The sequence below is a fragment of the Gopherus flavomarginatus genome, chromosome 2 (assembly GCF_025201925.1).
Source record: "Gopherus flavomarginatus isolate rGopFla2 chromosome 2, rGopFla2.mat.asm, whole genome shotgun sequence".
In the NCBI taxonomy this organism is placed as follows: domain Eukaryota; kingdom Metazoa; phylum Chordata; order Testudines; family Testudinidae; genus Gopherus; species Gopherus flavomarginatus.
In genome coordinates this window covers 235893574-235917028 of record NC_066618.1, presented here as the reverse complement: position 1 = coordinate 235917028, position 23455 = coordinate 235893574, and the positions used below count along the sequence as shown (strand labels likewise).

General features: G+C 43.2%; 1 protein-coding gene across 5 annotated transcripts; it reads left to right on the top strand.

The window, feature by feature from the left end:
* The first annotated feature begins 2696 nt into the window (after window positions 1–2696).
* On the top strand, window positions 2697–23207 carry LOC127045260 (gamma-glutamyl hydrolase-like). Of its 5 annotated transcripts, XM_050941192.1 has the most exons (10): window positions 5252–5350; window positions 5803–5883; window positions 8826–8876; window positions 11903–11999; window positions 13754–13838; window positions 15959–16097; window positions 16836–16942; window positions 17031–17121; window positions 18594–18731; window positions 20382–23207. In XM_050941192.1, exons 3-10 carry the CDS (start codon window positions 8849–8851, stop codon window positions 20501–20503), a joined length of 807 nt encoding a protein of 268 aa, XP_050797149.1. In that variant the 5' UTR covers window positions 5252–5350; window positions 5803–5883; window positions 8826–8848; the 3' UTR covers window positions 20504–23207. The 5 variants fall into 5 exon arrangements, with proteins under 5 accessions (XP_050797145.1, XP_050797150.1, XP_050797149.1 ...); XM_050941188.1 differs by lacking the exons at window positions 5803–5883; window positions 11903–11999 and adding an exon at window positions 2697–2871 and having other exon boundaries at window positions 5236–5350; XM_050941193.1 differs by lacking the exons at window positions 5252–5350; window positions 5803–5883 and adding an exon at window positions 2777–2871.
* Window positions 23208–23455: the final 248 nt, after the last annotated feature.

Below are 23455 nucleotides of genomic sequence, written 5' to 3'. Positions count from 1 at the left end.
GCAACCCTTCAGTGTGGTATTATTACTGATCCCTATTACCCTGGGTGGTTTTGTCATTTACTTCAAAGGGCACAGGCTCAGTTCAATTGCCTTAGTACTGTGAGTTTATTTATTGTTTCTCTTTCTCTGTGTGAGTATGTTTCATATCTGTATTGGCAAAATCTCTTTTTAAAAACACAAAAGGAAGGAAAGAAAAAAATAGTAAACAAATGTAGCTCAGAACTTTGCTGGAGACACTGGCAGTGCATGCAGCATTAGCAGCTAGTATATTATGCACTGTTACTCAGCCCTCGTCCAGACTACTCCGCCGTATCGGCGGGTTAAAATCGATTGCTCGAGGATCGATATATCGCGTCTAATCTAGACGCGATATATCGATCCCCGAGCGCGCTTATATCGATTCCGGAACTCCATCAACCCGAACGGAGTTCCGGAATCGACACGGAGAGCCGCGGACATCGGTCCCGCGCTGTCTGGACGGGTGAGTACTCCGATCTTAGATATTCGACTTCAGCTACGTTATTCACGTAGCTGAAGTTCCGTATCTAAGATCGATTTCCCCCCCTAGTCTGGACGAGCTGTCAGTGTGGTGCACTTTTAATCAGGCAAAGTGAAAGTGGTGGCCCGTGAACATCATGTCAGATTCCACAGCTGTGTTTTTAGGCTGCATTCAGGGTTTGTTGACAACAAAGGCAACAACCGCACTTTCAACTACAACCGAAGAACAATATGTTTGCATTTGTGCATTTGGAGTTTACCTGAGTGCACCCACTTTGAGGGGACAAAAAAAGACACAGAGAAACCACAATCCTTTAAAGAAAAGCTTGCTATTTTTAGGTCTTGAACTGGAGCTAAGTTTAAATAGCTCATCCAGTTGAGAAAGCACAGAGATGCCTTAGATCAGTGGTTCTCAAACTAGGGCCACCGCTTGTTCAGGGAAAGCCCAAGGTGGGCCGGCTGGTTTGTTTATCTGCTGCGTTGCAGGTTCGGCCAATTGCAGCTCCCACTAGCTGCGATTCACCGCTTCAGGCCAATGGGGGCTGCAGGAAGCAGCAGCCATCAAGTCCCTCAGCCCACACCACTTCCTGCAGCCCCCATTGGCCTGGAGCGGCGAACTGCGGCCAGTGGGAGCTGCAATTGGCCAAACCTGTGGACGCAGCAGGTAAACAAAGTGGCGCGGCCCGCCAGGGGCTTTCTCTGAACAAGCGGCGGCCGTAGTTTAAGAAATGACTGCCTTAGATCAGTGGTTCTCAAACTTTTGTACTGGTGACTCCTTTCACATAGAAAGCCTCTGAGTGTGACCCCTCCCCCTTATAAATTAAAAACACTTTTTAGATATTTAAAACTATTATAAATGCTGGAGGCAAACCGGGGTTTGGGGTGGAGGCTGACTGTTCACCACTCCCCATTGAGGGCTTGTCTACATCAGAAAGTTGCAGCGCTGGTGAGGGAGTTACAGCGCTGCAACTTAGGAGGTGTACACATCTGCAGGGCACCACCAGCGCTGCAACTCCCTGTTTGCAGCGCTGGCCGTACTCCCGTTTTGTCTCGGGTGTAGAGGATCCAGCGCTGGTGATCCAGCGCTGGTAATCAAATATAGACACTTACCAGCGCTTTTCTTGACCTCCGTGGAATAAGCAGGTATCCCAGCATACCTGAGGAAGCCTCTGGTAATCAAGCTGGTCTCCTTCCCCGGTTTGCTCTCGCGTTCCCCGAACCCCGAGCAAGCAGGTCTCCTTCCCTGAGGTTTGCTGGGTGGTTCCGGGAACGCGAGAGCAAACCGGGAAAGGAGACCAGCTTCGCCGCGGTTTGCTCTCGCGTTTCCCGGAACCACCCTGCAAACCGCAGGGAAGGAGACCTGCCTGTTCGGGGAACGCGAGAGCAAACCGCGGCGAAGCTGGTCTCCTTTCCCGGGTTTGCTCTCGCGTTCCCCGAACCACCCAGCAAACCGCAGGGAAGGAGACCTGCTTGTTCGGGGGTTCGGGGAACGAGAGAGCAAACCGGGAAAGGAGACCAGCTTTGCCGCAGCGCTGGCCCTATACAGCTGTACTAATACAGCTGTAACAACCAGCGCTGCAAAATTTTAGATGTAGACATGGCCTAAGAAGCTTGTGACCCCCTGGGGTGTCCATACTCCAAGTTTGAGAAGTCCTGCCTCAGAGCTGTATTCCCTGATGACAGAATTCCTGATCGTGCAAACCCCCTTCCACACAGATCTACAACAATACACTAGGAAAGAGCCAGAAAACAATACAGTACAAAAGTGAGCCAAAGAGTTGTGTGTGCAGGAAGTGAGGGAGCCTTTGACTATTGCCCGCTTGTCCTCGCAGGGTAACAGAGTGAGCCAGCGACGCCCCTGCCGCAGGACAGTCCGTGGTTGCAACACACCTGGGAAGAGCCAGCCAGCAGGAAGGGCGTGGAGTGGCCCAGGCACCGGGACAGCTCAAGCTCTCTGCTCTCCCGTTTACACCTGCTCTTCCCCTGGCTCCAGCTCATCTCACCATCCGCTGCGCCTGTCCAGATTGCCCCGGGGCTCTGATTGCCTGGCCCCGTGGTTTCGGGCACACAGGAGAGGCCACATTGTCCCTTCCCGCGGTGCCCCGCAGCGGAACTACGTTTCCCAGGGTGCAGCCCGCAGCCCGCAGCCCGGGGAAGGCGGTGCCCGCTCTGCAGCAAGGGCGGTGCGCTCGGGACACTGCTGCGCAGTACGGTCGCAGAGCCAGGGCGGCGAGGGCGCGATGCTGCGCTACTCCGGGCCCCGCTCCCCGCCGGGAGTCTGCATCCTGCTGCTGCTGCTCCTCTGCGCCAATGCTCTGGCCTCCGTGGTGTCGCGGAGCCGCCGGGGGGGCAGCAACGAGAGACCCATCATTGGTAAGAAGCGCAGGGGCAGGGAGCGAGGGCGCGGCGGGCACCGGGAGAGCCCCTGCTGCTGCGTGCGGGAGAGGGTGGTTAACTATGGCAGATGTTAATACGAGAGGGTCAGTTGAGGGAACGCATTAAAATAAGGTAAAAATACCTTCTCCTTCCTCCAAAACTCCCCCCTCCCTGCTCTGACACCTCTGTGGGGAGGGCGGCGTTGACATCCTGAGTGCAAAGCTTCATTGTGTCAAGAAGGGGCCATCTCCTCACTGCCTACCCGTCTCACCTGTTAGGATGCTGTCAGTCTCAGCAATAACAGTGTAGCCTGCACTGACCATCAGGTGTAAGACTATTCACCTGCATCTGTCCAGTGTGCTTATATACTCCCTCTGCTGTAGGATCTGAGCACCTCATCATCTTTTAGAGCAGTGTTTCTCAACCTTTTTGATATCAGGGGCTGGCTTGCTACCTTCCTAAACTATCAGGGAGATCTCTGGGACCAGCGCCAGACCTGTCATTGAGAAACACTGCTTTAGGATAGGTCTACACTGGCATGTAAGTCAGTATAACGTACCTCACTCGGAATGTGAAAAAGCCACCTCACTGAGCGGTGTCAGTTACAGTGACTTCAGCACTGTCCACACCCACCGGTGGTATGTCAGCAGGAGAGGCTTGCCTGAGGACATATGTTCCAAGGCCTTGCATGGAGGTGGAGTAATTATGCTGATGAGAGAGAGCTCTCCGTTCGGCATAGAGTGTCTTCACCAGATGTGCAGCTGCACTGATGTAGCGCTTCTAGTGTAGACTAGCCCTACTACAGTATTTATCTTCAGAACACCCAAGAGCTAAGGAAGTACAGTTATCTCCATCTTACAGATGGGGAACTGAGGCACAGAGACACTCAGGATTCCCCTCCCCCCACCTGCCCTCACAACTTTTTCAGAAAAGCCCCTCTGCTCCCTTTTGAAGAACAGGTGTTGATTTTGTTTTTGTTTTTAAAGTTTCCTTTTCCAGAGCTGGTTTGTTTATTACCAAGTCGAGCTATCGATAGCTCGGCTGGCTTTGCTTTCCACGTGTGAAGTAAATGGTGAACAGTTAGTCAGCAAAATTATTTTTTGCACTTTCACTGTTTCCAGAAGCTGTGATACAGTAAGTCATATGGCACAATTGCACAACAGTCTAGACAATGTTCTAATGCAGTGTTCTGGTCTGGCTATGTGCTGCGTAATGGATATTTAGAAAATGTCCAAGTATCTTTGTGTAAATCCTCATGAAAAGGTATTGTCTAAGGCAAGGCACAATCCTGCAGACATATAGGTTCTTAACTTGAAGCACATAACTTGTAATTTTAATGGAACTACTCACATGCTTAAAGTTAAGTACAAAGTAAGTGGTTTTGAAGGATTAAAGCCTAAAATGTTATGAGTTCTAGAATTACAAATGGACTTTATTGTAGGTTTTTGTATGGCTAATGTTTAAGATATGGGTTTTAGTATCTCAGGTGTTTTTGTTTTTGAAAATAGAAATAACTTGTGAAAATGGAAAATTCTAAAACACTGCCTGCTACCACAAAATAGCCTGCAACAGATTCATTAGATGTACAGTAAATAGCCTATGTTGCCTGTCATTTCAACTCTGATACAGGCAAGTCTCATCTTAGGTGGGGGTTCCGTTCCACGGTTAGCGCGTAAAGCGAAAACCGCGTATCGTGAAACACTCATTGAGTTAAATGGCGGGCGGAATTGCCCGCACTACAGATGCAGTTTTTATATTGTTATTTTTATTTTTTTCCCGTTTCTGCTGACTGCGCTAAGCTGAATTTGCGCATGTTAAATGCGCCTAAGAGGCGACTTGCCTGTACACATAACTTATGTCCCAATATTGCAATCCAATCTGTGTGGATGAGACTGACCTCTTATGGAATTCTCTTGATTCTTTGGGACTCTATGTGGGCCCATAGGTCCAACTACAGGGATTAGGCTGCAGAGTCCAGGATTTGATTTTAAACTGTTTGGAGCTGGGGCCTTATCTTTAAAGTGCCCTGATAACTAAAGATACTTTAGTTATGCTCTAAACAAATTAAATATAGAAAATATGTTTATAAAAAGTTGTGAAACTAATCTAACATGGCAGAGAATTTAAAGTCAAACTGTTAAAATGGTTTTATTTGATACCCCATTACTAAGCAAGCTTGTTTGCTTATTATTCCAATTTTCTCATAGTTCTTGGTAAATCATTAAGTATAATACTACTCAGTGTAGTGTATGAATCAAATCAGTTAGTGAAAGGAATGAGAGTTTTAATTTAATTTTCCTGTCTTCTGGACTATAACTAATTTGTATAGCAGCAATCCTCTCTGTTTTCTGGACACTGTAGGGATATTGGCACAGGAGTGTGACTTTACAAGTTTCCATAGATATGGAAGTTCCTACATTGCTGCTTCTTATGTGAAGTTCCTAGAATCTGCTGGTGCACGAGTTGTGCCAATAAGGTAGGCTCCCATATAGTTACAGGTGGGTGGTAATTCCAGACTTTTTGTACTGCATAAGTACCTAACCTTGAAGTGCTTAATGCGTAAGTGCTGACTCACTTTGTACTTTTAGTTCCTCACAGACTAAAGAAGGTGCACAGCACTTTGCAAGGTCTCTAGGAATGGAGGCTAGACTCACAGCAAGCTGGTGCCTGTCAATGCAGTGTATTAACAGTGCTTCTGCACCTTCAGACTTAACATATGTACCAGTTGCTAGCTGCGGTCTGTGAAGTTTCCAAATACATGCTGTTGCTTTCAGGGCCATATATTGCCATTTGTACATAAATAATGCTAGGACTCAGGAAACGGAGGGAGACTGCCACTAGTGCTTGAAGTGTCCAGATCTGATTCCTCTCATACTCTGGTTCACTAACTACTACCACAAAGAGCTCTATGTTTTGCAACTATTCTAGGTTCTGGATCAAAGTAACATTCTGCCTTATACAGGCAATAGGCTGATGCCGGAAAGAACACTTTGTGGCCAACAGTAAAAGGTAAAACTATAACAGCAAATACAATATTAGTAGGAATTAAAATAGTAATTAGATGCTGATGCAAAACATGATCACAACCAAGTGTAAAACCTGCATGAAATCACTCTTCATAGCCAATGTTTCAATGATCCCATTGGTCTTCCCCAGCTTTCTGAATCTCTGTGGGACTTTGAGCTGAGAATCTGAGGCAAAATGTGCTCCTTGTCCACAGAGACTGGCTCTTAGCTAAAAAGGTGGATGGGCCAAATTGAGAAAGCTAGGGCTGTGAATGTGGCAGGTGATAGTCAGAGTATGTGTTTAACAGGTGGGCAGGGCTGGCGCTTCCATTTAGGCGACCTAGGCGGTCGCCTAGGGCGCCAGGATTTGGGAGGGCGGCAGACTGCTCCGGTGGACCTGCCACAGGTGTGCCTGCAGACGGTCCGCTGGTCCCGCGCCTCTGGTGGAGCATCTGCAGTGCACCGTCCGCAGGGACGCCTGCGGCAGGTCCACCAGAGCTGCCGAACCAGCGGACCGTCCGCAGGAATGCCTGTGGAGGTCCACCGGAGACGCGGGACCAGCACGCCAGCCCTGCGCCTAGGGCGCCAAAACCCTCGCGTCGCTCCTGCAGGTGGGGATATTCTGACCTTGCTAATACAGGTGTAAATCAGGAGTAACTACTCTTAAGTCTGTAAACTATAAAACCTGTGTGAGAATGGAATAAGATCTCATGTTTATAAATCACTGTTAATCATATACTCACATGGCTGCCCTATGCCCCTGCGCCAGCTCTGGCACCATGGCTCCAAAGGAGACACACCAGCAGAGGCTGTTCCCAAAGCTTTATGGATTGATGTGAGGGACCATGCAGACTGTATTGTCTCTTTCTTTTAATTCTTTGAGGCTGGCAGGTGTAGAGACAGGATTAAGAAGTTGGTGGAACCCCCACCTCTTTGTGAAAAAGGGTGAGGTCTGCGTGAAGACAGTCACACCCATGCATGGCTGTACGGAAGGGGTGGAGAAACTTTTTTCTGTCGAGCCACTGATACACAATAAAAATCAGTCACGGGCCAGGCACAGCCCTGTGGGAGTGGGGGTGGGTGGGGCAGAGGCTCAGGGCTTCCCCTAGGCTGCGGGGTGGGTTCAGAAAAGAGGGATTCATGGTGTGGGAGCAGGCTCTGGGCTGGGACAGGTGTGCAGGAGGGGGTGAGGGCTCTGACTGGGGGTGTGGGTTCTGGGGTGGGGCTGGGGATGAGGGGTTTGGGGTGCTTGAGAGGGCTCTGGGCCAGGGCCAAGGGCTTTGGAGTGCAGGAATGGGCTCAGGGCTGGGGCAGGGGGTTGGGGTGTGGGTGGGGGCTCAGGGCTGGGGTGGGAGGTTGGGGTGCAGGAGGGAGTGTGGGGTGCAGATTCTGGGAGGGATTTAGGGTGCAGGAGGGGATTCCGACCTGGGGCAGAGAGTTCAGGGTGTGGACTCTGGCCAGGCAGCGCTTACATTAGGTGACTCCTGATTGGCGGTGCAGTGGGGCTAAGGCAGGCTCCCTTCCTGCCCCGGCTCTGTGCTGCTCTCAGAAGCAGCCACCATGTCCGTCCCCTAGGCGGAGGGGCCAGGGGGCTCTGCGCGGTACACACTGCCTGCGCTCACAGGTCCTCCGCGGTTCCCATTGGCTGTGGTTCCCACCCAATGGGAGCTGCGGAGATGGTGCTGGGGCAGGTGCAGCGTGCAGAGTTTCCCCGATCGCCCCTGCTCCTAGTGGAAGCAGAGACATGTTGGTCGCTTCTGGGAGATGTGTGGAGGTGACTTGACAACCCTCCCCCTGCAGCAGGGTGACTTGGCAACCCTCCCCCTGCAGCAGGGTGAGCAGTGCTAGCCCCACGGGGGGCTGCCAAGGCTCGGGGCTTCCGGCCCTTGGCATGGAGACTAGTTGTGGGCCAGATGAAATGAAGCAGCGGACTGAATCTGGCCCATGGGCTGGAGGTTCTCCACCCCTGCTCTAGGGGGTATGAACTGGCCTAGTCTGACTCCCTGAAGAGTAAGTGTCCATTCATAGAAATTTAAGGCTGGAAGGGACCTCAAGAGGTCATCTAGTCCCCGCCCCCACGGAGGCAGGACTAGGTAAACCTAGACCATTCCTGACAGGTGTTTATCCAACCTGCTCTTAAAAACCTGTAATTATGGGGATTCCACAACCTCTACTGAAAGCATATTTCAGCATTTAATTATCCTTATAGTTAGAAAGTTTTTCCTAATATCTAACCTAAATCTTGCTTGCTTGTTCTACCTTCAGTGGCCATGGAGAACAATTGATCATCATCCTATTTATAACAGCCATTAGCATATTTGAAAACTGATATTAGGTCACCCCACTCAGTCTTCTTTTCTCAATAGTAGACATACACAGGTTTTCCAATCTCATAGGTCAGGTTTTCTAAATCTTCTATCATTTTTGTTGCTCTCCTTTGGACTCTCCAATTTGTCTATATTTCTCCAAAAGTGTGGCACCCAGAACTGGACCCAGTACTCCAGCTGAGGTTTCACCAGCACCGAGTAGAGCAGGACAATTACCTCCTGTGACTTACATATGACACTTCTGTTAATACATATCAGAATATTAGCTTTTTTATAGCTGCATCATGTTGTTGCCTCATATTCAATTTCTGGTCCACTGAAACCCTGAGCTAGTTTTTACACTGCTGCCACCTAGCCAGTTATTCCATATTTTGTAGTTGTACACTCTTCATAGACTACCAGAAGAGTAAGGTACCATTTATAGCAGTGGGAGGCGGAGTGGGGATGGGGGCAGATTTTGGCCTTTAGTGACCTAGAACTCTTCCTTAGTTTTCATACATGCTTTTTATACACTTTCCAAGCCCATTGCAGATGGTTTGTATTAAGTATCTTGGTATTTTAATAGTAAAATGTGATGACGTTTCAGACATACCTGTAACTGTCTTTGTTGGGATTTCAGACTAAATCGTTCAGAAGAAGAGTATGATAAGATTTTCCAGTCTATTAATGGGTAAGCTTTGAGTATCAGTTTTCTGTTGAAATGAACAGATGTTATCAAAGCCACTGTTGTTTTACTGTTAAGTTCTTGGTTTTGCCTTTGGTGATTCCAGACTAAGATACTTCATTTCCCTAAGTAGTGAATGCAAGTGTAATCTTCTTTCTTGCAGGTGTGTGCATTAATCGTGATTTAAAAAAATCAATCACGATTAATCAGTTTTAATTGCACTGTTAAACAACAAATTTCAGTTGGTATTCTGTTATATATTTTGGATGTTTTTCTGCATTTTCAAAATACTGATTTCAATGACAACACAGAATGCAAAGTATATAGTGCTCAGTTATATTATTTTATCACAAATACTTGCACTGTAAAAATTATAAAAGAAATAGTATTTTTCAGTTAATCGCATACAAGTACTGTAGTGCAATCTCTTTATCATGAGAGTTCAGCTTAAAATGTAGATTTTTTTGTTGTTGTTGCATAACTGCACTCAAAACAATGTAAAACTTCAGAGCCTACAGGTCCACTCAGTCCTACTTCTTGTTCAGCCAATTGCTAAGAGAAACAAATTTGTTTACATTTACGGGAGATAATGCTGCCCACTTCTTAATTACAGTGTCACCTGAAAGAACAGGCATTCGCATGGCACTGTTGTAGTCGGCATCGCAAGATATTTATGTGCCAGATGCGCTAAAGATATGTCCCTTCATGCTTCGGCAACCGTTTCAGAGGACATGCTTCCATGCTGATGACGCTTGTTTAAAAAAAAAAAAAGAAAAGAAAAGAAAAAGTGTTAATTAAATTTGTGACTGAATTCCTTGGGGGAGAATTGTATGTCTCCTGCTCTGTGTTCTACTTGCATTCTGCCATATATTTCATGTTATAGCAGTCTCGAATGATGTTGTTCGTTTTAAGAACACTTTCACTGCAAATTTGACAAAATGCAAAGAAGGTACCAATGTGAAATTTCTAAATATAGCTAGGGCACTCAACCCAAGGTTTAAGAATCTCAGGTGCCTTCTGAAACCTGAGAGGGATGAGGTGTGGAGCATGCTTTCAGAAGTCTTAAAAGAGCAACACTCTGATGAGGGAAACTACAGAACCCAAACCACCAAAAAAGAAAATCAACCTTCTACTGGTGGCATCTAACTGAGATGATGAAAATGAACATGTGTCAGTCTGCATTGCTTTGGATCATTATCAAGCAAAACTTGTCATCAGCATGGACGTATGTCCTCTAGAATGGTGGCTGAAGACGAAGGGACATATTACTCGTAGGGAAATTCTGTGCCACTGCGCATGCACAGAATTAATGTTCCTTGCAGATTTCTTTGCTTCCCCCCAGAAAAATGACTTTCTGACAGGGAAGCAAAGGGAATCTGCAAGAGCAGTCATGCACCAGTCCCTAGCCACACAGGTTCATCGTTTCAGGAAGCCGTCAGAGAGGTAAATCACTGCAGGGCTGGGGACACCCAAGCCAGCGTCTCCTACCCTGAGCTGGCATCAGCTGTTAATCCTGGCTGGGCTGAAGGCAGGAGAGGACAGGACTTCCCCTTCCCCTGCCAGGAGTGGCTGGGGCTGTGTCCGACCCACCCCAGAAACCTCCCCCAGATGCAGCATCCTCCCCTGCTTCCTGCCCCCTATCACTCCACAGCTGTGGAGGAAAGGTCACTGTACGGACCTCCCATACCCAGACACCCACACCAATCCTCACCTCATACACCCAGAACCCCCCTAGCCCTCCATACCTGAACCCCACCCCAGTGAACCTCAACCTCTGCATCTGGAGCCCCCCTGCACCCAGACCACCCTCCACTGAGCTCCCTGCACTTAAACCCCCACTGTGATGAGCCCTACTCCCCTGAGCCTCTACATCCAGGTCCCCATGCCACTGACTCCCAGCCAGCTGCACCCAGACCCACCAAGCACCACTCCCCCAGCACCCAGACACCCTGCTGAGACCCCCATACTGAGACCTCTCCACTGAGCCCCAACCACTCTCACTTGGAAGGCCCTGCAGAGTCCCATTGCCCCTGCACCTAGAACCCCCTCAGTAAGCCTCTGTGCATCCAGATCCCGCACACCTAGACCCCCACTGAACTGCCTGACCTAGATAGTCTCACACAGAATCCTCTCACCCCACACCTGGTTCCCCCACACTGAGCCCCTTCACACTTGGATCCTGCCTGGTTGAGCCTGCCTGACCCAAACCTGGTGCAGGGTGCCAGGGCCCCAGAGTGTTTCTGGGACAGGCCCAGGCCTTGTCCAGTGTCAGGGTTGGGTGCAGCCTCGCCACTGAGTCCGTGTCCCGGAGGTGAGGGGTCAAGAAGCTGCAGGGTGATCCCCACCATCATACAGCCATTAGCCTTTGTTCCCCCCTGCTATGCTGGAGCCTCTTCATTTATTTACAGATAAAATTGCAGAATTTTAAAACACTGTGTACAGAATTTTTAAATTTTTTTTGTCACAGAATGCCCTCAGGAGTAACATATGAAGCTTTAGCGCATCTGGCATGTAAATATCTTGTGATACCGGCTACAACAGTGCCATGCAAACACCTGTTCTCACTTTCAGGTGACATTGTAAACAAGAAGTGGGCAGTGTTATTGTCTGCAAATTTAAATTTGTTTGTCTGAGTGATTGGCTGAACAGGAAGTAGGGACTGATTGGACTTGTAGGGTCTAAAGCTTTACATTGCTTTATTTTTGAATGCAGTTTTTTGTGCATAATTTTACATTTGTAAGTTCAACTGTCATGATAAAGCAATTGCACTACACTACTTATGAGGTGAATTGAATACAATTTTTTTGTTTTTTTATAGTGCAAATATTTGTAATAAAAATAAATATAAAGTGAGCACTGTACACTTTGTATTCTGTGTTATAATTTAAATCAATATATTTTAAAATGTAGAAAACATCCAAAAATATTTAAATAAATGGTATTCTATTATTGTTTAACAGCATGGGCAATTGCGTGATTAATCACAGTTAATATTTTAAATCTGGTGATCAATTTTTTTAATTGCTTGACAGCCCTACTTATTTTGGCACCCCTTTCTGCCTGTGTGCAGGCTGATGGAGCAGTATTTGAATGGAAGCCAGGAGCCTGCTTACCAACAACACGAGAACAGTGAATCTCCTTTCAGTGACGGCCATCATTTTGCCGAAGTTATTTCACAGTCCTTGCAGCTTGCCTACTCATTGTTCCCCTCTTTACTCCTCTGTCTCCTCTTCCAACTCTCTCCATGGTTCCTCTACCCTTCTTCTTATCTTTCTCCCCCACTTCCTCCTTGAAACTTTTTCTCCCATGTTCCTTGCTCCACTCAACTCACCCCTTATGATACTGTGTCAACTAAGGGTCTGATTCTGCCACCCTTACTCAGGTTGAATTATTCTTTACTCCGTGAATAGTTTCCATGGGATTTCTCATGGAGTAAGATGTGACTCAACGTGAGTACAGGTGACAGTGCTAGGTCCTTAGATGGCAGATTGTTTGTGACAAGGACAATGTCTTTATGTTCTGTAGAATGCCAAACACACTTGCATTTTGGGCTAGATGGTGCAGTAGAACCATAGAGTTAAAAACGCCTCAGGAATGGAGATTGTAACTCTCAACAAAATGCTATGGTTGTTCTTTCAAAAGTTTACAACTGAACACTGACTTAATATGTAGAAGAAAAATGCTTTAAAGCTTTATTACGTAGAAGAAAAATGCTGCTTTTAACCATCTTAATTTAAATGAAACAAGCACAGAAACAGTTTCTTTACCTTGTCAAATCTCTTTTTTAAACTTTCCTTTTATATTTTTAGTAGTTTATGTTTAACACAGTACTGTACCATATTTGCTTTTTTATTATTGTTGTTATCTGTGCTACTGTCTAATTGTGTACGTTCAGTTCCAAATGAAGTGTGTGGTTGACCTATCAGTTCGTAACTCTGGTGTTTGTAATTCTGAGGTTCTACTGTAAATTCATCTTCTGTCCTGTGTAAATGGGCGTATCTGACTGGCTATTGAAGAGGGCAGAGTCAAGTCTTTTTCCACTCTTTATCCTCTTGCCACCCAGGGTATGTCTACCCTACCCGCCGGATTGGCGGGCAGCAATCAATCCAGCAGGGATCAATTTATCGTGTCTAGTCTAGATGCAATAAATCGACCCCCGAGCGCTCTCCTGTTGACTCTTGTACCCCAGTTCGGCGAGAGGCACAGGCAGAGTCGACGGGGGAGCGCCAGCAGTCCACTCACCGCGGTGAAGACACCACAGTAAGTTGATCTAAGTACGTCAACTTTAGCCAAGTTATTCACTTAGCTGAAGTTGCATAACTTAGATCAATCCCTGCCCCCCCCCACCCAGTGTAGACCAGGGCCCAGATACTTGCAAACGGGAGTAGTGGTCAAATAGCTGCTGCTTACCTTTCATCCCCACCCGTTTGTGATCAGAGCTGCAATCTTAGGAGGGCTGCACAAGTGAGTAAGGGTGGGCCATACCCTGTCTCGCTGCCCTCTTCTAAGGGCTGTGAGATTCTGAATCTCTACATAAATAATAAATAAAATCAGTAAAAGAAAGTAACTTCATCCATTGAATCATAATATGAAGCTTTGGATCAGAATGCTACATGTGGCCTTTTATCTTGTAAGGCTTGTATGTTTTAGCTTCAGGTTCTTCTCTGAAAATATTATCTTTAATTATTATCAGCAGGCCCCCCCCTTTTTTTTTTTTGAAGTGTTGGAATTTACTGTAGCACATAGACGTGATCATATGGTTTGGTGTTTGTCTCCAGTGAATTTAGGCCTCAGGGTTCTTATCAGCCCTGTCCAGGTTTACACATTATATTATGCCTAGACCTGTAGTTATTTACTTGTAATAATACTTTGTTGTTTTTCAGGGTACTTTTCCCAGGAGGTGGTGTTGATCTTAAGACATCAGAATATTCACGGATTGCTAGGATATTTTACAACAAGGCACTAACGGTAAAGGAAAAAATGTTCTGGTTATTGTCAGTGTTCAGGGACCAAAATCATGGGAGGCTTATATTTGGACATCTGTAACTAGAGTGCAGTATATTCCTGTAAGCCTGTTAATAAGCAACTGAATGTTGGTATGTGTGTGGAACAAATCATCTAACAGCTTTAGATGCAGGTCTGAACTGAACACCTCTAAACTTCAGAAAATTAGAATCTGAACTTTAAGACCTATCACCAAATAATTTAAGTGAAGTCAACTGTTTATTTATTTTTACAATATTATTTGTAAAATTTAGCTTAGTCACTCTTATTGCCAACACTTACACAACCTTTCTTGGTATCTAGTGTATTTTTTTTTTTTAAGAAGCAGAAGTGGTGCTTCTATGTGGTGCTCAATACTAACCGACGCCAAGATTTTCAGGAGTCTGGGTGAATGCTTAGCCCTTTCTGAAAATCAGGCCCCTTTAAAGTGTTTCAAGTTGAGCACTCATCTTTGTTTATGGGCATTGCTATCTCGTTATCATAGACACTAATATTTGCAAAGACTTTCTTACCTTTATGCAGTATAAGTAGTCCCATTTACCTCAATGAAACTACGCATAATGCATGTAAGTAAGTGTGGAGGATTGGGGCCACAGTGTCTGGTGGGGGCACCATTACACCAAACAATATGATGAAATTGCACAAATATTTCACAGCAACTCAGTAAATTGCTTGTCATCACTTCATATACAGAGTTTGAGGGAAAAATCTTATTAGACTTGCTGTATGTAATCAAGATAATTGAAATTTTAGAGAGTAATTTTCAGTTCTTTATAGATGTCCCTTCCTGCATGCTTTTCTCTATTTTACTCTTGAAATTGTGTGCTCTGAACTGCAGCCTTTGAGACTTAATTAGTACTATAAAATACTGATACATTTTGTAAGTGCAGTGTGAGTTGTAAAAGTCAAGGTGATGTTTGTATTTATGAAGATGATTGGAATTTCTACTATTCTTTTAAATTCACATCAGTGTCTTTTCTCACTTTGCCTCATCAAATTCAAAATAAGAGGTTACTTGGTGTGACTGTGTTTTTAAATTACATGTACACACCAGGGGTGAAATCCTAGACCCATTGAAGTCAATAGGAGTTTTGCCATTGACTTAAATGAGGCAAGAATTTCATTGAAGATTTTTTTCTCAGTTTATAAATTTAAAAAGTAAATAAATTACAGACTTTAATGCTGTTAAATGTGTGGTTAGTCTCTATGCTGCATTTTTAGGCACAGCAAAATTAAGGGGAGTCTATGTTAAGGGCTTGATTATAATTTCACTTAAATGGATGTAACTCCTTTGACATTAGTTACTCCTCATTTGCATCAGAGTAAGTGAAAGGAGTAGCAAGCCTAGCATATCTAGCACTTACATGGCAGATGGCTAGAAAGATACTGTAATGCTTTTGGGGCTTCTTTGTAAAGATATTTTATGTATCAGCTGTTTACTATAGGAGTAAATATCAGTGCGTTTTTACTGTCACAGTATCAGGGCTACAGTTAAGTTAGAGGTGGCACTTTCTCTCTAAGCCCCAAGTTTCAGTTGCTTAGCTCTTTCCAGACAAATAGCTTTTGAGTAATAACTTCTCAAGTTGGGTCACAACCCGGAAATGAATTTGTTTTAGAAAGAAATTAAGGAAATGCGCTGAGCCATCACAAAAAAAGAATGTTCTGGGGCAACAGAGCTTTTAAACCATGCTTATGGTGTAGAAATGCCACCTGCTTGCTGTCCAGATCCTTTCTATTTGGAGCTTTGTGTGCTTCTTTAAGTTGAAGGTTTCATTCTGCTTTTGCTTAGCACTTCTCTCCTTCTTTCCTTCCCCTAGTTTTGCCCTGAGCTCAGGTTTCACATCGGTTTCATTGTTTTTAAGATAATACTGCCACTTTCTATTTTATGTTGTTTGAAGTCCAAATTTCTCCTCCAGGAACCTGGGGCATAAAATTGCTGGCTATGCAAACATCAAGCACATAAAAGCGCTAGATGTTGCAGAAAAAATCCTATAGAAGTAAAAGGGATTTACAATTTATTAACTTTTACATAAATTATTATATCTGTTGATCCATTTCTTCATCTTTTGTTTCTTATTTTAAAGGCTAATGATAAAGGAGACTATTTTCCTGTATGGGGAACATGTCTGGGATATGAAGAGCTGACATACCTCACCAGTGGGGACATTTTACTGACTTGGACTAATACTGAGGATTTTGCACTCCCATTGAACTTTACTACAGGTGAACAATCCTGTTACACTGCTAATGTCATTTGGATTCACAAGAATCTTTTTTCTTGTAATAAACCAATATTTACGGTGGTTGATTTGAAATAGGCAACTAATGTTTTTATAATATTGATATTGTTACTTCTTTAAGAAAACCAATAAAATTCTATGACTGAAAATTTAGAGGGTTGAGAGCAAGCTATTTGCAGGTCATGAGCAAATGGAGAGGCCTGACCAAAATTATGGATCTGAAAAGCTATGAACTTTGGGAAAGTTTGGTCCTATATCCATAATTTTGATCCAGCCCCATAACTCTGTAATGAGCTGAATGAAATATCTGGATCCTTATATACTATAATATGTAGTATTGAAATCAGTGGGACTACTTGCAAAATGAGATTCAACCCAGCATAAGTGTGGCAGAAGCTGGCTCTGAATGATGCTTTTTATGTGTTTTTCTCTAGCAGCAATAAGCAGGATTTCTTCCACTGATTTCAGAAATTAATCAATGGACTAAAATCCTGTTGCCTTGCCTTATTTCGAAAAATTCTGCCGTTCGTAACTACACAGAGTAGTACCTCACCACACCATTGAAATTAATGGTAGAACATTACTACTCTAATGAGTGTGAGCAAAGGAGGCAGAATTGGGCCCTCAGCAGGTCAGGGCTGCAGCATTTATCCCCACCCTAATAATGATGTTCCTTTGGCAGCCTGGTAGTGAGACTATTCCTTTGTCTTTTTTGTACAAGCTGCAAAAGACAGCAGGATGTTCAAGAATTTTCCAGATGACTTGTTGCAAAAACTTGCCACTGAGTCTTTGACAGCACACTTTCATCACTGGAGCCTCTCCATGCAGGTATTTGATCATTTGATTGAGTGAACCAAAATGAGTTTACTCTGTTCAATCTAAAAATAAAACATTTTTTTGCCACTTTTTAATACAGAATTTCACACAGAATGCGAAGCTACGCAATTTCTATAAGGTTCTGACAACTAACACCCATGCAGATGTGGAGTTTATATCAACAATGGAAGGTAGTGATCAGTGTAACATGTAAACTGTGATAGGGTTTTTTGGGGTTGTTTTTGGTGGTGGTCAGGGGGAGGTTTGTTTTTTGTGTGGAAGATATTGAGCATGGTGGTGTTACTAATTTTAATGTTAGGATAAGGAGTTAATGTCAGCACTGCCTGCCTTGTGGTTGATTGGAATATTTTCTGTCTGAAGATAACTTACACCTCTGCACTTTACTTCAGATGTGCATGTTTCAGAGTATGATTGTTCTCTCTTTCACACCACTACTCCACACCTAGATACGTTAGCACACTTTACCAAATGAAATATTTTCAGATCTGTGGGACACCACTCTAGTTTCTGTAGCTTAAATCCCTCCTCAGTGCAACATGTCTGGTCTGCACTTCCACTGCTGGCTGTCTACAGATATTGCCTCTCCATGTTGCTGTCTTATCCATGGTTGTAGTACAGGGAGAGCCATTCATGTTACTGAGGTGCCAGCAGTATCCCCCATTCCTTTGGCTACAGTTCTGGTAATTGCTGTCTTCCAAAAGACTCCTGCCTGGCCTGTGCCTTTACCTGGCATATTTAACTCCAGAAACATCTATTTTGATTCATTAGAGCAGTAGCAGGCAACCTGCGTCCCAGGGGCTGCATGCTGCCCATCAGGGTAATCCGCTGGCAGGCCACGAGACAGTTCTTCTACATTGACCGTCCACGGGCACGGCCGCCCACAGCTCCCAGTGGCCACATTTTGCTGTTTCCGGCCAATGGGAACTGCAGGAAGCAGCAGCCCGGGAACGGTGAACCATGGCCACTGGGAGCTGCGGGTGGCCGTGCCCGCAGACGATCAATGTAAAAAAAAAAACAAAAAAAAACCTCTCGCGGCCTGCCAGTGGATTACCCTGACTTGCTGCCCATGGGCCACAGGTTGCCCACCACTGCATTAGACTACGCTAGAGAAAGAATGTTGTCATTTTTCTGCTAGAAGCTATACAGTGAGTGAAATGTATGGTGTATGTACAGTGTATTGTGTAGTACTAAAGGTAGATAGTAACTGCAATTAACAACACTTCTAGCACTGTTATTTTTTATAATGAAACAATTTCTTTCATTTTTTGTAAATATTGCAGCTAAAGCAATCAGATTACAATGCTGGAACAGTGACTTGCAGAAATTTGTTTGCACAGAATTAAACCCTTTTTCATTTAGCATCTCGCTATAACTTTTAATTTCTTATAACGTATAATTGACCAAACTATTTTTTAAATGTAAACATTATTGTTCTCAGGCTGAAATCTTGTATGTGAAGTTTTATTAGGAATACATTTTACAAGCTGCTTAGGGCTTTTTGGTCCCATTATAGACGTCACAAATTATATGTGAGATATAGTGAGATCTCTAGTAATGTGTTCATTGTAATAAAATTGTGCATGCCACAATTTAAGTGAAGGCCTAAATGTTACATGCATTGATGGAAAATTTGTTTACACAGCACATAAATACCCAATTTATGGTGTCCAGTGGCATCCAGAGAAAAATCCTTTTGAATGGAAGAACTCATCAAGCATACCACATTCCGCATCAGCTATGAAAGTTGCATATTACGTAGCTGACTTCCTAGTGAATGAAGGTAAATAGTTATTTTTTCATTTATACTGATAAAATTCAGTTTCAGAGAGAGAAAACAGTAAGAACATTCTTTGAGAGGAAAAAAGTCCCCCTTTCAAAGTGTCAAAATACTATAATTACGATCTATGAGCACATACTATGCAAGCTTTAAAGGCTTATTTAAAGAAGGAACATTGTAAATAGAATGGTTAAACAAAAGAAACAACAAAAGCCAAGTATTCTGATGGAAGCATACAAACTCTTTTCAGTAGACAGTAATTTGCCAGGAGGAGTGTGTCAATTTTTAATTTGATATAAACGTTTGAGCAGACACGAAAAACCAATGAAACTTTAGAATTGTTACGGCTGCACTCTAGGTGAATTTAGAACTCTTATTCACATCCCAGTCTCACTCTGCCTTGGGCAAAGTAGGTAGAATGAGATAATGAATGGAAGATTTTTTTGTTTTGTTTTGTTTTGTTCAGGGTAATTACAGTAGAGCGATTGACAAAAGTTAAGTAGGAAACTGTCTCCAGGCTCAGAGAAAGACCAATACACTTTCCTCTTGCAGTGCAACAGGCAGTCCAGCCTAGCAGTGTCACTCTGCCTCTTGTGCCATACCACAAACTCTTCTGTGTTAATCCCTTAAGGTACAGTAACAACAAGGAATCTGGTGGCACCTTAAAGACTATCAGATTTACTTGGGCATAAGCTTTTGTGGGTAAAAAACCCACTTCAGATGCATGGAGTGAAAATTACAGATGCAGGCAGTATAATATCATACTGTCAGTATATTATTATAATGCCTGCATCTGTAATTTTCACTCCCTGCATCTGAAGAAGTGTTTTTTTTACCCTCAAAAATGTATGCCCAAATAAATCTGTTAGTTTTTAAGGTGCCACCGGACTCCTTGTTGTTTTTCTGGATACAGACTAACATTGCTACCCCCTGGTACTTAAGGTACAGTAGTTAATCCTCAAATATATCTCTACAGCCATTACTCCAGCTGGCTAAAAAAATTTCTGCAGCCCAGGAAGGGTCCTCAGACCAGATTGACAACAATGCTATATAGGCCAACACTGCCTCCTGAACATTTTTTACATAGATCAGAATCCATTGTGCCTATTTCCTCCTGACCATAAAAATAAAATGCAGGGAAAGAAACAAAATATTTGCTGACCATTGGAGACTTATACTCAACATCTTTAAGTATTTAACAGCCAGTCCAGTGTGCTGAAACAGAATTTACTTTTCATCAATGATATTTCTTATGACTTCATGTTAATTTTAACATATGCCTAGTACCAGATGCAAAAAATGGAATTGGTAGGATTTTGTTGGCCTTGCAAATACAATCTTTCCCAACATTTTCTTATCTGATAGGCTAGTATTGCAATATATTAGTTCTGGTGTTGCATGGGTCTCCAGTACTGCAAGAATCAAGTTTTTGGCAGCAGCGATTGCTCTTAAAAACTAACATAATCTTCCATGATAATAAAGTATCCCTATTACCAGTATCTTTGGAAAAGCTAGCTCCATAATATTCCTCACAGATTTAAATTATTACAGTACTGCTTACTATAATCCTCTATAGAATAAGTGATTTCACCAAAAAGATACTGTCATGGATGATGACAGTGAAGTAATCTGTTCTTTTAAAATGTTTTACAGCCCGGAAGAGCCTGCACCATTTTCCTAATGAGGGTGAAGAGACCAAAGCATTGATTTACAATTATACCCCTGTTTTTACTGGTATATTTTCTCCATTTGAGCAAGTCTATTTTTTTGATTGAACGTCCATCCCATAGTACAAGATAGCGATCTGTGAATAGAGTTGTTTGTTGCAAGTTTCATAATTAAACCCAAGTTGTGCATTGCAAGTGGCAGAAAGCCAAAATGCTTAGCTTACCTTGCAGTGATTTATCCTATGTTACCTCTTTAGAATTGGCCCATTAATCTGACAGATTTCCATTCAATTACATTATAATGGGCCTGGATCTCATTTTAATACCTGCTACAGAGAAATATATTTTACCTCCAGAGATGGCAACTTGATTGCACTTATAAATTTGAAACAAATCAGGTTAATTTAAAAAAATTGAGCAATACTTTTGGCCATATACTTGAAAGAAATGAGTTTACTTCTACAAAACGTTGTGGGCTCTGTGATAACAGGTGGGTAGTTAAAAGATTTGACTTATTATTCTGTTCTCTTGGTCAGATTACAATACAATTAAAGGATGAAATAATCTTTTGATCTTGAGCTTTACAGATGTGTGCTTATGTAACCAAACTCTTCGCAGAGAAAATTTTGTCTTTTAGAAACACGACAAAATAATAGTTAAACATTATTGCAAACGGACATGAAGTATATGCAGTATCATCTGTACCTTGTAGGATTTACATAGTGAAGGTGCAGTATTATTTAGGCATTGCACACATCAGTTAAAGTAAGTCGGTTTGGAGCGCACAGTTAAAGCATTGATTCACCTCCTGCTCCCTTATTCAATTTCACTGATTCCTTAAGAATCTGTTCCAAAGCACACTGAAGTCAGTGGAAAGATTTTGGATAGGCCTTGAATTAGTTTGCTTTATGAAAAAATAGGACTGACTAGAGTTTTTAATGATAATATAATGTATAATTTGACTTTTGGTGAAATCTGTGAAATCCTGCCTATTGAAATTAAGAGGTGTTTTACCACTGACTTTAGTTGGGACAGGATTTTCATCCTCTTTTAAAAAACATTTTGATGTAATGCCTTTCAGAAATGTTACTAATAGGGATCCAGTCAGCAAAGCCTTTTACTGCTGATACAATGTAATGATTGAAATTATTAGGCAGCTGCATTTACTATGTTTTTTCCTTTTGCTTTGCCATGCAACACATTTTACTTGAATTTAAGTAGCTCTTCTCAATTACTGAAAAGTTTGTTCAGTAGTTTTCTGATGTATCAAAATGGGAGGAAGATGAGGCAATCAGTTTCATTTCCCTTTTCTTCCATAGGCCCAAACCTCCCACTGAAATCAGTGGGAATAGCGTTTTAACCTCAGGTCTCCAGAATTGAAAGTTAGTAACACACAGCAGTTCCAGCACCACATCTGCAGTACAGGTGCAGAATTTATCAGGGCATTCAAGAGGGTGGCAGACTCCCTACTCACTATTCATGACCAGATAGGCCTACTACAGTTTAGCCCTTAACAGAAAGGACTGAAAATGCATTCATTAATGCTGTATAAAGCAAAAATTGTGATCTTTAACTACTGTCAATAATCTAGCCCAGTGTACTCATAAGCATGGTGCCTTTTGGCTGTAAAATTCAGCATTTGTATTTCACTATTTCTAGCTACGATTTACAGTTAAACTGAGCAAAGCTTAATTAGCCTGAGACATTTTAGATTTCTTCTGTAAGTGCTTGACTACCCCAATTCAGCACAATACAATTTTGTGTTGTATTATGTATCTACTAGTAGCTGAAAGCCCATGCTATCACATGGGTGTAATTTGTAAAGACGTGTGGCTGAGAACTTAAAAATTGGATGGTAATGGAGCACTAATCCCAGTGATGATTCAACCTGTTGATATTCTAAACAAAAAGTACTTTCAGCCCTGTTTTTAGCTGTTTCCATCACTTCACATTGACTCAACAGACATTCTAGGCTTCAGAGTGACATACAGACCGAGTGACAATCCTGGACTCTTATATAGAATGCTATGAGCCTGAGTCTCGTCTTATCCCAGTTTTGCATTGGTATAGTCTTGATTCCAATAGAGTGACTCCTGAGTCCTGGCTTACCAGTGTGAGAAACGACATTAGCACAACGGTTACTCCTGATTCTTTACTTATACCAGTCCGAGAAGACAATCAGGCTCTGTGTGTACATACAGGCACAGCAGCTAAACTAATGACCAAATCCTGCAATTCTTAAGCAAACATCCCCAGAAGTTTTGCCTAGTAGGGCTTTTCTGCACCTAAAACTTACGTTGACCTACTTCATTGCTCAGGACTGTGAAAAAATTCACGTGCCATGGGATCTATTTAAGTTGACCTTACCCGCACTGTAGACTCAGCTAGGTTCATGAAAGAATTCTTCCCTGGACCTAGCTACCACCTCTCGAGGGGGTTGATTTACTACAGTGACAGAAAAGCCCCTTCCATTGCTGTAGTAAGTGTCTCGACTACAGTGGTGTAGCTGTGCCACTGTAGTGTAGACATACCCGAAGAGTTTGCCTATGTAAGGAATGCATGATTTAGCCCTAATATAGTGGAGACCAATCTGCAAGTGGAATTTCTGTTAACTTTACTGGTTGTGACCAGGACCAAAGTGTGCAAATGCAAAGGATAGGGGTGTGTGTAATATGAGTGAGATCACTGTATTTATTCATGAGTTTGGAAGTTTATTTCCTTGCTGTTTTGTTCTGCTTTATAAAGCAGCACTTCATTGAACTGATTGTATTAATAATTTCCTTTAATACTTGAAATAAAGTTTACACAAGCAGTTTTGTATCTTCCTTAAGAGGTGTACACAGACTATTTAAAAAAATATATATATATATATGTATATATGTAAAGTCCTGGCTGCTTGACTCTCTGCTCAATCTTGATGCAGTCACAGAACAGAGCAGTCCGGAGGCTGGTCTAACCTGTACCAGTTGGCTGTGGTCCCCAGGCACCACCTGACAGCTGAGGATTGCCAGAATGCATCGCTTTCCAGCCACTCTTTTTTGCTCATCCATGACAGGGGCA